The sequence below is a fragment of the Melozone crissalis genome, unplaced genomic scaffold (assembly GCF_028551555.1).
Source record: "Melozone crissalis strain CALT ecotype California unplaced genomic scaffold, PUWL_Pcris_2 ptg000018l_1, whole genome shotgun sequence".
NCBI classification, from domain to species: Eukaryota; Metazoa; Chordata; class Aves; order Passeriformes; family Passerellidae; genus Melozone; species Melozone crissalis.
The window spans coordinates 8,066,874-8,081,130 of NW_026535796.1; the positions used below are offsets into that span (position 1 = coordinate 8,066,874).

At 40.7% G+C, this 14,257-nt stretch overlaps 1 protein-coding gene across 2 annotated transcripts in view; it reads right to left on the reverse strand.

Annotated features, from left to right (window-relative positions):
* ABCC8 (ATP binding cassette subfamily C member 8) overlaps positions 1-14,257 on the reverse strand; it is a 73,557-nt gene that overhangs the window by 6,237 nt on the left and 53,063 nt on the right. The window contains exons 24-35 of one of the 2 annotated variants that reach the window (XM_054276512.1): positions 13,790-13,883; positions 12,943-13,190; positions 12,221-12,381; positions 10,985-11,054; positions 10,180-10,337; positions 8,933-9,025; positions 4,712-4,814; positions 3,260-3,373; positions 2,512-2,632; positions 2,221-2,351; positions 1,603-1,681; positions 630-738 (exon numbers count right to left, since the gene is read on the reverse strand). In XM_054276512.1, the coding sequence (XP_054132487.1) occupies positions 630-738; positions 1,603-1,681; positions 2,221-2,351; positions 2,512-2,632; positions 3,260-3,373; positions 4,712-4,814; positions 8,933-9,025; positions 10,180-10,337; positions 10,985-11,054; positions 12,221-12,381; positions 12,943-13,190; positions 13,790-13,883 (1,481 nt within the window). Of the gene's footprint in view, positions 1-629; positions 739-1,602; positions 1,682-2,220; positions 2,352-2,511; positions 2,633-3,154; positions 3,204-3,259; positions 3,374-4,711; positions 4,815-8,932; positions 9,026-10,179; positions 10,338-10,984; positions 11,055-12,220; positions 12,382-12,942; positions 13,191-13,789; positions 13,884-14,257 lie in introns of those variants that run through there. The other variant, XM_054276513.1, reaches the window with a different exon arrangement.

Below are 14,257 nucleotides of genomic sequence, written 5' to 3' on the forward strand. Positions count from 1 at the left end.
ATTGTGCACTGAGGATTGTACTGTTTATTCCTAAGGTAAATGGCACAGACACAGGGAAGGGCATTTGTTGGAAACTGGAACTTTTGGCCATTGTTTCTACTACATCATCTTCTCAGAGAAGTAGGAGGAGAATGCAAAAAAAAAAAAAAAAACAACCCAGGCCAGGCTCCCAGTAATTCTCATGTTCTTCCTTTGCTTTCTCTCTGTCTACAGCAATTTTTTAGTCTGCATTTTTTTACATCTCATGTATTAAGGCAGACAGATTAAAACAGATGTAGGAGAGAGAAGGTTTCAAGAAATGCTGTGTGGTTATGGGTATTTGATCAGTGAGCTAAACTGATCACTGGACCCTGGAGGAAAAAATATTGGCTTTCCCTGCTTCCCAGGCATGGGATTCTTCTGCCAACAGTGTCCTGTCCAGGCTCAGGTAGGGGAAAGGTTGGTCTGGCAGGGGTGAATTAAAAGCACAGACAGAAGGCAATGATCCTCCCTATTCCAGCTGAGGAGACTGGAATTGAGAAGCTTTGGTATAAAAGTCATTATATGGTACAATTCTAACATATAATTAATATTGTATGACATAGAAGCAATTTCATGTTTTTTATTTATTGCTGGTGCTTAATACTCACCGGATTGTTCCACTGAATAAAATAGGATCCTGGAGGATGATTGACAGCCTGGATCTCAGTGTCTGTAAGGGCAGCTTGGCGATATCTATACCATCAATGATAATCCTCCCTATTCAAAAGAAAGGGCACAGTGTGTTCATTGTGCCTCACAGCTGCTGGCAAAGACATGGCTCACTTCCAGGCTGAAAGGCAGTACAGCAGGAACTGTATCACATAGCCCCTTCTCCACCAAAGAAACATGCTTTGGCTAAAAAGCCATCACAGCCTTCTTGACAGTAAGCTCATCTGGAAAGCAGACGGGGGGCCTGAAGTACCTTCTGAATGATTAGATACACTGCTTAACTGCTTGATCAGTATACAGCTATCAAACAACAGGGTCAGACATTACTTCAATCAAGGATTAATTACCAGGGGCAACAAGCCTTTCAGAAAACCAAATTACTGTTGAGCACTATGAAATCTTATCTCTGAGTACAACTGTGTCTCCGCATAGGGGCTCTGTGGGTGATGTGGCTGGGAAACGGCTGACATCTTTTTGAGATGTACCCTGTGAGGCATGTGGACATGGCCAAAAGAGCAGGAAATATGGCAGGAAATTCCAGGGCAGCAGGCCAAGCTGCAACCCCAAAGTGCTGAGTTTTTTGGGCCTGGTGGATCCCATCTGTGCCTTGAGCACAGATTACACTTGAACACCTTGCCCTTTTATGCTTTGGTCCTACTGCTGTGATTTAACTGCACAAAAGGCTGTCATCTGTCACTCTTGGACTTTTGCTTCTATCAAGCAGAATTTTTATTGATCTGGCTTACAAATGGCACAGCTGTTAGGTGACAGATGATATCAGCTTTAAACAAGGCCAGAAAGTGTGTCCTGCAGATTTGAATATCACACTTCAGAGATGCTGCTGTTATGGAAAAGACTACCAAAGAACCTTCAGGAGCTAAGCTTGAGTGACACACAAAAGTGTTATCTTACCCTCAAAGGTGTCAACCATTCTGAAAAATGCAAGAGAGAAGGAGGATTTTCCACTGCCTGTTCGGCCGCAGATCCCAATCTGTAACACAAAAGCAGATGAAGATCAGGCAATGGAAATACAGGAAATGGATAACATCTGTACTTGACCCAGCAGATGAGAGCGTGGAGGAGCTGTTCTGATTCACATGACCCTCTTCTCCTCCTGACAGATCAAACTGAACCAGCCATTATAGAATTGCTGTGTTCACTTTTTGTCTTTTAGGGTTCTGAGCATTTAAGGATAAATCAAGGCCAGTCCTATAACAGGTACAACAGGAGAATGGCAATGATGGGTACAAAGACAAGAGAGTCATGTGAGAAGGATGAAAAGTAGGTCTAGCACTGTAAGGGCTCACTGTCACTTCATTTGGCACTGTGTGCTGACAGGAGGCACTGGGATACTGAGAGGGAGGGTGTTTGCCTCAATACACCAAGCCAAGAATCCCCCAGACTCCTTAACAGTGCACTACATGCTTTGAGAGAAAAAAATTATCTGTAATTCAGTCACCAAAGCATTCTGTGGTATGTTTTAACTCTGATTTATGTGATGTGCTTCTGAGAACTACTGCAGCTCTTTACCTTTTGTCCTGGTGAGATGTGGGCATTGACATGTTTTAGCACTGGCTTCAGGTTGCTGTCATATCGGACACTGAGGTTCTGGATCTGGATCTCCCCTCTGTCTGGCCAGTTCTGGGGAATCTGTGATGAAGCTGTACCACGGGCACAGGGGGGAAAAAACCCAACATCAACCCTCTGATAATAAATTACTTGGTTCATTAGGTGATTTACTACATTTTTCATGGCAATACATTGCAAAGTCATTAAAATTTCAGCAAGCTCTTTCTGCATGCTGCACAAAACTGCACTTACAAAGGAGCCCTTCATAATTTTCAGCTTCTGTTTTGAGAAGGCCATTGATCCTTTTCACTGCCCCCAGCTGGATCTCCATGTCAGCCAGGTTACGAACCATCCAATTCAGATAGTTTGACACCTGATGTAAAGCAAATACACAACTGAATCCCAGATCTTTAGTAGTTTGCACCATTTGACCAGCATGCAGTTTATATTCCTACACAAGAACGCCTCAGTAAGTGGAAGTTGTGAATGCACTGGATGGTACAACACCAACGGGGAGGCAACAATGACTAAAGGGTACATTTCCTAACTGCAGTGCACAGAGACTTTGGTACTGTGGAGATCTGATCTACACCAACAGAAAAGAGGGTGGGGGAACAATAAAGACAGGTGAAAAGACATAATTTTGGTAACTCAAGTTTGGACAATCTAGAATGACATACCAGGGCATAATTACAGCTGATGCACTGAAAATGTATTATTCACAATGCAACACAGTATAAAAAATTATGATGCAACTTGTCCATGTTTCATTGACATATTTGAACTAACACCTCAATGAGATTTGATCTCAAAACTGAAGAAAGTATACACTCAAATATGTCAACCATCACATGTGAGCTGAAGTAAACACATGGTTTCCATGATGCTACAGTACCCACTAGAGATGTACAGACACCTTCAATCTTCCTGTTCATCTTTGTGCCCTGAGGAATTACAAAAAAATGTTTGGGAGAGACAGAAAGGATCCTGAGATTCTTACCATAAGGGCATAGGTTAGTCCCAAGCCTACAAGTCCTGAAGTGATTTTATTATACAGGCAACTGGTAATAGAAGTGACAGCTGCTATGAGCACCACACATGCTCCAATGTACTCCTGAAGGAATATGAATAAGCTCCATCATTATAAGTCTACAAAGATTAAAACGTTCTCATAACTTTGCACACCAAATAACAAAGCCATTGCACCATTTCCAAACACAGGCAGAAACCCCCATGGAACTCCATCCAGACCTAACCAGGAACCCATTTTACTGCTTTTAGCAGGGCTGTGCTGGGGAAATCAACCCAGATACCTTAAGCATGTAATGGAGGTGGCTGAAATCATGCAGCTGAATTTACCTGGGATAGGAGGGAAGTGCTCATGCATCCCATCTCTGTGGCTGATGATGAACTGCTGGGAGGCTCTGCTGTTGCTGCTTGTTTCCTACCATCCATAACGGTTCAAACAAGCCTCTCTTGCACAGCACACACCTATTACCTTAAGGGCCTCTTTCTGCTTTAATTTAAATCATTGGGGATTTGACTTCCCACAGACAATTCTTTGAGTAAAATTGTGTAACAGACTACAAAACAAACTCTGTGGGATAATAACTATCATTTGTCTGTGTTTGAACTGTTTAGTGATGTAGGCATTGAACAGAATTAGGGACTTAAGGTGGTCTATCCCTGAATATATAATAGGGTAATAATATTGTATTCAAGTCATACCCAATACCTGAACTAAATTAGAAAAAGGTACCAGTTAAGGAGAAGTCCAAAATGAAGCCACAGAGTGTGATATGAAAAGTGAATTAACATACATTTAGCACATTTAAAAGAAGCCCATGTTACCAGAACAGCATTAGTACACCTGCATTTAAAATTGTGATAGAACATTCCACAACATAAAATTCCTTGACCTGCTTCTGAGAATTATTTTTAATAAACCATTTCTCATGCCAGGCTACTTCACTGAGCAGAAAACAAGCCACTAAATATCTTTGGTGTTCTTCAGATGACCCCAAAACAGACTCAGACTTATCTACATCCTTCTGTTCATTAGAAGAGCTTCCAAGATATTGAAATGTTTCTAGGAAGCCAGGAGGCAGAGGCTGCTGACACTGACTGACATGGCTCCACAGTGACATGCTGGTTTGGTGGCACTGCTCAACTAGCTCTGATCACTCTTCACACACAGAGGAGCCAATATGACCCATGAAAACTATTCCTGTCTTGGAAAAACAGCTGCAGGCTGTGGGGAAAATTCATACCCCATTCAGTGTCCAGGATGGGTTGGGCATATGAACATTACAGCCAGAGAGACATAGAGGGCAAAGGTATAGAAACTGTTGGATGCCTCATCAGATTACTCGGAACAAAGTCAAAAATTCCTTGTGTATACAAAATAATAACAACAATAATAGCAATGTAATAATAATGATGTTGTACTTGCCATGCGAACTTCCAGCCAGCGATTGGCTGCCGTGAGGAAAAGGGAGGCAATGTTGTTGGAATCTGTGTATTCAAGAAGTTTTTGTCGGAATTTGGCTTCATACCTAAAAAAAGGAAACAAAATAAAGGAAGAAAGCAGGAAAGCAAGAGGAAAGAAGAAAAAAATGAGTCAGGCCTTGGGGTATCAGAAAAATAGAAAGTAAAATTTAATTTCTGAGGTATGTGCTTATGAACAGCTGGGCACAGGGTATTAATCAGCCTATCAATAGCTCAGAGTGACATCATTTGTAGTTTTGTATTAGACACAGGCAAAGTGTATTTGTGCAATATCTTGAGAAGTAATTTGTGGATATTATTGCATTGATTACAATACAATTGATAATTGTATTGAAGTTCTCTAGGACTTCCAGATCTCACTGGGCATTTCAGAGATGTATTTTATGACATGATAATTGAGAGAGAGAGATAAATCTAAAACTAAAATATTTAAAAGATGTATGAGAAAAATAATGCATGCTTTTACTTGTGAAAAGAAGCATTAATGCTGCAGAATTCGGCTTTCCTCAATCATATAAACTCATGTTTTAAAATTTTTATTACCATAGTGCCTAGAAATGGTAACAGTTAAAAAAGGATAAACTGAAAGAATTTCCCATTATAGTAGCACCCATATTAAACAAATGCATTTGCCCTTATCATTAATCAAATGGGGCACTTTGGAAAATGGAAGTCCAAGAACATGGCATAACAAAAGTATTAGCTTGGAAAGAACTGTTTCCCTTACCTCAAGGAATTAGTACACAAAACAGGATTAATCACAAAAAAGCCTGTTTATAGTTTGTGATAGTGAATTTGCACCCACTCAGAATAGCTGTGCCAATGAAATCTGCCATGAACTCAGCAGGTATGGGAGCTGATTCCCTGCTGGGTCTTGGCAAGTACTCAAGTCAGCCAGTCACCCCTTTGAGCTGGGCATATTTAATTGCATAGCTGTAAATTAAAGTGATGTCAATAATCAAGTGTACCAACAATTACAGCTAATAATGCACAAGCCTGGCACAAAAGTCTTTTCCAGGGTAGTGATATAAAGCTCAAAGGCCTGAAGATTTAGTTTCAGCACCCAAATCTTGCCTTTCCCTCCTTTTATTACATGATAAAGTTTAATACACTTGATTTCCCCCTTTGAAACTTTACCATACACTTGAGCTATTATGGCTGTGACAAGCACTGATTATTTATAAACTCAGCTCTCCTAACACTGATATAGAAGAATGCCTATGTATGAAGCACATGGCTTATAGAAGCTTTCAAACTTGTTCACTGCAGAGTACCTTAATCCTCCTTCTGAGCACAGGAATGACTTCACATAAAAAGTTTATGACTTGGAGGAAAATAAATAATTTAGCTGCCCACAACTTAGCCATGTGCTAAGACATAAGAGACATGTGTGCTGTGTGCAGTGGGGAATAATGGAATGGCTTGGATTGGAAGGGACCTTACAGATCCTCTCATTCCAACCCCCAGGGACATCTGTCACCAGCCCAGCTTGCTCAGGGTCCCATCCAACCTGGCCTTGCACACTTTGAGGGATGGGGCATCCACAGCTTCTCTGTGCAACCTGTGCCAGTGCCTCACCACCTTCACAATAAAGGATTTTTTCCTAACATCTAATCTAAACCTATTCTCTTTCAGCCTGAAGCCATTTTCCTTGTCCTGTCATTACATGCCCTTGTAAATAGTCTCTCTCATCTTTCTCACAGGTTCTCTTCAGGTACTGTAGGGCCACAATCAGGTCACCCTAAAGCCTTCTCTCTTCCAGGCTGAACAAACCCTGCTCTCAGCCTGTGCTCAAAGGAGAGGTGTTTTGTCTCTAATCATCTTGGTGGCCCCCTCTGGGCTGCCCCCAGCAGGTCCCTGTCCTTGCTGTGCTGGGCCCCAGAGCTGATGCAGCTGCAGGTGGGCTCTGAGCAGAGCAGAGGGGCAGGATCCCCTCCCTGCCCTGCTGCCCAGGGGCTCTGGGTGCAGCCCAGGATCCAGGCTGGCTGTGAGCACGTTGGTGTGTTTGCAGAGCAGAATGGCTGCTTCTAAATCAGGCATTAGTGTCACCATGGCAGGGCTAGGGAGCCCTTCCTCTCCTCAGGGCTCACTGCCCTCAGCCCTCACTGCACAGACGTGGCCACGCTGCTGCTGCAACCAATTCAGCCACATTTAACTCCCCTATCTCATCCCAGGAGGAACTGTGTGAGGCAGATAGAGAATGTGAGGCAGATAGCCTCAGAGAATGTGAGGTATGCATCATGAGTCAGTCATGCACATGCACGTGGAACAGGGATGCAAAGTTACCACAGTTGCTGGATTGATGCAAAAATATCAGAATTTCTCTTCAGAAAGTGTCTCCAGATTACCAGGTTTTAAAGAATACAGACAAGTCTTTGCAGAATCATTCACATTTACATTTTGTTGATTGTTTAACACAAATGCTATTTGAAGTATCAAAATAAACTATAAATCAGGCCAGGGCATCTGCTGAAGGTGTTTCTGTAGGCACAGCAATAGCTGTCTTTTTGAACTCCCCTAGATTTTTTTGTAAATTTCTTTCTATATGCATCCTGAATAAATCCTAACCAAGGGTAAGGACACTTCAGGAACAACTGGCACCTCCTAACAGAATGAATTCCTGAGTTAGTGTTATTTTTAGGGATGCTCACGCTAGCAAGTCTAAACTCCACTCCTGCTAATATGTTAGGCAGCTGAAAAGCTACACAGCCCTAAAAATAACTGGGTTAGCAGCTGAGGCAGGAGGCTGGCAGACAGATGGAACACAGAACTCACTGAACACACATGGCTGGCTGGGTCAGAGACACATCACTTACTGTAGGATTTAAGGAAAAGGAGGCACCAAACACAATTCTTTGACAGAGGAATTAATTCCAAAGTGACAGGAAGAATCAAGAGGGAATGCTCTGACAGACTGAAAATATTAGCTAGATGGCATTGAATATTGCTTTCTGTATCAATACCAGAAAATAGACAGCCATAATGCTTCAAAGATACTCTTGATCAAATAAAAGGATAAAGGAATGAGCAAAGCAGAATTAAAAGAAGAATTGATTTTCCTGCAAATTGAACATGGACATAACTACAAACCATAGAACTTTGTTGGCACTTAATGAATTACATATTCAATAACAGTAATTAATGGAAAACATTAAGCTGTTCTACCACTCTTGGGTAAGCTACCTTCAGTCCAAAAGAAACAAACTCTTAAATGGTTAACTCTTAAATGGGTTATTCTTTGATCTATTTATAACCTATTGAAAATAATTTAAGTTACCTTTGTGCATTACTTCTATTACAAAATTACAATTATATATGTTAGGAAGAATAAATAAACTTTACTGTTTCAAGGATAGAAGGGTAACAGTAATAATTAACTGACAAAATATGTAGACATCATCTAGATGAGAATCTAGTGGAAAAGTTGACCTTGTTTGAGTCAACTGGGAAAAGACAAGAATAGCCCTGGTTCAGGGAAAGCAGCTGGTAAGCTCAGCAGTGCTTTTTTATTGGTACCTCTGAGGTATCAGCATGACTGCCAGTTTTCTAACACACACACACAGAACCCAGGCACGTTATCAGGTATTCCTGGGCTGCCCTCCTGGGAGCTTATGTGGATGGAAAAACAAACCAAAACAGGCAAGGAAATACTTTGTCTCCAGCTTGTGCATTTCCAAAATCAGTGTAAACACCCACAATTTCAGCTAGTAACCTGAAAAACAATGCAGGGTGCTACTGGAGCCTCTGAAGCCAGCAGCATGCACAGCTCATCCACCCAGGACATGGACACAGATTAGTCTGTACCAAGTTGGTGCATATTAGTTCTGCCATGGAAACCGTCCAAGCTCATCATCTGCCACACCACAGGCTGTGGTAATTGCAGGCTAATTTAGCTTCTTAAATCACATTTGCCCTCAAGTTCTTTTTTTTCAGGCTGCATGCAAGTGTCTGGACAGCAACCACAGGGCAGACGACACACATGTGCTTGTGCTTTTTGCCATGACTCCTCTGCATACAAAATGCTTAAAATTCTTCAATGTTTGACATCCCCCCTTGCCCATGTTGTGAGGGCTCTGGATTTTCCAGGCAGAACAGCTTAAGACATAACATCATAACATTACCTCACTTTTGAATATCTATGTTTCTTAAAAAAAAAAATCTGTACCTGAAGGCTCGGATGGTGGTAAGACCTTCAACAGTCTCTGAAAAATGGGACAGTAATGGTAGCTGAGTGCTGTCATCCAGCTGCTGCAGGTCCCTGGAGAGGGTTAGGAAAAGAATTTAGCAAAATCAGGTTTGTTGTGCAGTTACTCTCTTGACTTAGGCCCAGGGAGTGAAAAGGAATATCATCACAATAGTCACATACATAAGGTTCAGACAGATTGCAAAGCAGTGCTGCAGGGGAATGAATTCCCCAGCAGGATTTTTCTTTTAACATTTAACTAGCTGGAGTTCTGAATGGGTCTTTTCCCTTCACTGCCTTCCCTCCTTTCTCCTACATTCCTTTTTCTCGTAGTCAACTTTTTATTGATTTAAACACCATTCTGTCTCTGTACTGAATATCAATTTAATGGAATGCTGCAAAGAGGAGCTCAAGTTAAGCAGAAGACAAAGTGCACCCCCAGATAACAGCACAACTACTGAGCCAACAGTATCTCATAAACTCAGTAAATGAGAGTCTGCACTCATTATTAAGTTGCATTTCTCAATGTCATATTTAGTCCTCATATCAGTAAAAGCACATGTAGGGTGAAATCTATTTAGTCTCAGTTTCTTCCAGCAGGAAGTAAATTGGTTGCAGACTCCCTCTCAATCTGTGCATATATGAGGGGATATGCATATTTTTGCATTGCTGTAAACATTTTACAATAGGGAAACTATCATCTTAGAAGGAGCAAGGTCTCAGACAAAATTAAAATTTTCATATTTTTAAAAACTAGAAGGCACCCAGAAGAGAAGAGTAGGCTAATGCACACTGGATCCTTAATGGCCAGCAGTACCACCATGGTGATGCTGCATTCTGTTAAGTCAAGGAAAGGCTGCATATTTCCACTTTCACCTGCACAGGCAGATTTCAGTTTCCCTGGCCACATTTTCTTGCATGCACCTAGCACACAGCCCTTAGGGGAGGACAGAATCCAGCTGGGGTTTTTTGTGTCCTGTGAACTCCAAACACCTTTGATCATGCAGAGTCTGCTTCATCACGCAAGCTCTGCTTGATGAGCTGCTGACAAAGGCACTTGTAAAATGACACATTTCCACTGCACTGGGTTTGTCCCACTTGCAGCCAGTGCCACAGCCTTGGCAGGACCAAATGTACACATGAAGCTGCCCTGCACTGCAATTCTGCAATTCCCTCCTGCCCTGCAGGGACTGTCCCCAGCGCTGGGATGGTGCTGGAGGTGCCCTTACCGGGAGGCGACTCGGAAGTACTTCTGGATGAAGTAGCACATGATGGCCAGGGGCACCAGGGCGATGAGGAACATGGGTGTGACGTAGGAGATCACAGCAAGGGCAGACACACACAGCAAGGTGGAGCGGCTCAAGCACTCCAGGGTAGCTGGGATGTGCTGTGCAGTGAAGAAAAAAGCACACAGAGTCGTCCATAACATGCCAAGCTTAAAACAATGCTTCTTTTTCCTTTCTCCTGCTTCCTCAAAAATTTTATTCCCTGTGTATTTTAAGCACACAGATCTGCTCTTGAATTTACCAATGGGTTTTGGGGATATCTGAAAGGATTTCTGTGAGGCTGCTTCACATCTGCATTGTGGAGCACAATCCTCATGTCAGAGGATTACAGATGGGATGCAGTAGATGATTTTAGCATGTGCATAAATCCTGGCAGTGCAGTCTGGGCTAAGTAATAGTAATTTGAATTTCAGTCATTTCTATTCTGGGCAATAGCATTTTCTTTTTTCTCATTTAATTTCCTCAAATGAATGTGCTTACTCACTTACAAAAAAAGTAGATACTCTTTAATTTAGGGATATCACCATTGATATTATTTTGCTTCCCTTTTATATACAGGACATCTTAACAAAATAAATGTTTTTTCAATATGCATGTAAGATGAGGGACTCATTCAGAACTAAGAAAATAATGATTCAAACTGATAGAGTCAAAATTATAGCTCATCCATAAGCTTCACCTAGATAAGTCTGTAAAAAATGAAACCCCACTTTTTCAACTTGAGAGCTCAAAAATACTTAAACAGTACCTGGTCAATGGTATTGCAGTCAGCTGAGAATCTGTTCAATATACTTCCCAGAGGAGTTGTTTCAAAAAACCTAAAATGGTGGAAGGAATGGCAAAGTTTACAATACTGGCATTAGAACTGATTCATGTTATTTTGTCTTATCTAAGATAGTTAGTTACTATATCACAGAAACAAGCAAATAAACTGACAGCTGTAGTAAAATTTCTCATTTTGCTCAGAACCTATGGCTTTCCAATTAAATGGAAATGTCTTGAATTTACAACCACAAGCAGGAACCTACAACCACTTAGAACCCTACAACTGCAAGCATGTCCTCAGCTCCCTCTACTGCCTAAGCCATGGACATCACATGATTACACTTGAAAAAATCCTTTCAGACTTAAATTTGAAGTCATTTCAATTCAGGAAAAATTCAAAAGAAGTTAAATTGCAAAGTCTTGCATATTTCTGGGAACAGAAATTTGTAACAAGAATAACTACTGTTGGAATAATATATTAAAAGACATTTGGATATGCAAAATGCATACTATATTATTGTTCTGTAACTATTAGCTGTTCCATAACTCATGTGGAACCTGAAGTCTATCCTGGAAAAAAAAATCTAAAAATAAGTCTGAGGTTTTTCATGTATATGATTTTTCCATGTTCTTTGGGTCAAATATAGTTAGCTTAAAAATAAGAACTTGTTTTTCCTAAAGCTGCAGGTTTGAATCAAGCTTCACTTTTCCTTTCATACAGAGGAAAAAAACCTTATGGAGGACAACCAAGGCTTCTGCTGGAACAAAGTACATCCCAGTATACTCTAATGATGCCTCTAATGACACTTGTCTGAGCTCATTACCTTTCCTAGACTTGCACAATCACTGCCTGACAGTAAATATTTCCAGTGATTAAGATGAGGAAGCATGCTATGAATTATCTGTACCACGTATTGATCAATAATTATGTTTTCTCCCTAATTAAAAACTGCCAAGAGAAATTAAACATGCAAGGAAGTAAATCTCTGAAGTCACAGTCAGACAGGAGAGGCATTTGACTTGTGTCTAGGAACTCAAGCAGCCTGGGTACCATTTTCAAAAACTACTCAGAAGCTTGACACCTGGTGATTTTTCACTGATATCTTAAAAAATTTGTGATGTACAATCATTTCTTATTAAAACTGCACTTAGGAGACTGTCTTGAAGTAAAGAAGACAAAATTACTACAATAAAATTTCTATTAAAATCAAAGACATACCTCATTGGAGCCAAAATAATTTTATTTAGTAACGAGGAGTGTAGCTTTTTGGTGACTTTCAAGCCAGTCCACTCCACTGCTATTGATGTGACAAGACATAATATGATGCCAAGGCAGCAAAGGATGCTGAAAACTTTTGAATATTGAGAATGGTCAAATTCCTAAGAAACAAAGAGCAACACAAATACTCACTGTAAATTACATTTAAAATATTTTTGTAAACACAGAAGCACAAAAGTGAAAAAAGATGAGAGTATAACCTTTTTGCTCCCTAAATTAAACTGTCCATGATTTTCACTCATCTTAAATCATATTTATCATCCTTTGGAGAGGGAAATGATTGCATGGAAATAAGTGATAAATCAGAAGTTTAAATTCAAGGAACACCATAAAAAGCCCAGGTTGCTGTGAGACTGCAACAGTGCAGGGAAAACAAAAAAGAACCCTGATATCAAAATTACTTTAGAAACCCAGCTTTAAAAATACAATATATCAATACACTATATATCAATATACAATAAATCTAGCAAAAGGAGAACACACCAAACTTAACTTCATGTTACTGTGCCGTGCATGCAAAGATGTGCTGAGCTTCAAAATACCCTGGAGTGGTTCTTTTATAGAAAAATAATACATTGCATACAAATCTTGAAGCAGAGGGTGACAGCAGGAGAACACCCCCAGTGAAATCATAAGAGGAAGGTGAAGAAGGCAGTGCCTACCATGCACTGGGAGCAGTTTTTTGTGTCAGGCTCTATCTTGAAAGAAATGGCACGCTCGGTCCAGAGTGCCAGGCAGTAATCAATGGCCACCATGACCGTGTGCTTCAGCAGCTGGGACAGGAGCAGCAGGGGCAGCAGGAGGATCCCTGCTGCACTCAGGTACTTGCCACAGGCCCTCCAGGGCATCTTGGCTCTCTGATGCAGCACTGAGGACAGGTTGTCTTCGTCATCACTCTCTGTTACTTCTTCTGCAAGGTGCAAGAAAAAAGGACAGCCAAGCTGACATACATCTCCAAGGGACTGGCAAGTGGTAGCTACAAACCAGGTATTCCCATCCAGGATAAAGGGTGGCTTTAAGGTCAAAGCACCTGCTCAGAACTGCATGTATTAACCTGCTAAACTAAAAAGCAATGCATACTAGAAAGATGCAAAAACCCTCAGCACTTGGTGATCAATTTCTTAAACCACATTTTTGATAGGTGAAAGCACTGGCTGGATAAAAATCAATTGCAATCTTTTTCCTTTGTAAAACCTTAAGCAAATATGTTTAGCTATTGACAGGTGAAGTTCATCCAGCATATTGTTTAATACTATTCTTCATTCATTATTAAATCAGATTTGCATATAAGAAAAAGCCTCAGAAGTCTGGAGGAAGAGATGACTTGTGAATGCTTGCAATCACTCTGGTCCAGAGGTCATAGCAATGGAAACAAGCACTCCTATAAATCACAACTCACATGAAAAACGTTTTGATCTCCTGCCAGTTTGAATGGTGTTAATTCATTCTAATATCATTTAACAGTGAAACAGTAATGTACTGGCAGTGGGCTCAAAGGGTGCCCTTTACCTTCATCCTCTTCATCATCTTTCAGCAATGCTTCCCGGGAATACATCGTCCTCCGATGTCTTTCCAAAACAGGGTTTTCCTCAATAGTGGTTTCCTGAAAAAGGCACAGCTCATGTGTTTTTAACCAGAGAATTAATAAAAAAAAAAATAAATCGATACTTGTGATAAAACTCAGTGAAAAATACAAGTGGGAATCTCACAACAGGCAGCTGTAAGTGATTGATTTTCTACCTCTGTATAAAACCAAAGGAGATAAATGAAATATCTAACATTCATTTCAGGTTGTCAATCCCAACCCTCCTGGAATCTTAACTTGGAAATTTATCCTGAATTAATAAGATCAAAGATTAATATCAGATTCTTCTTGTGTTATAAGTATGAAAGAAAAAAATGTCTTCATCATTTAGGGAACTTGATACAGGCAAATCTACAAAGCCTCCACCCAAGGCAATGAATAAATTCAGGCAT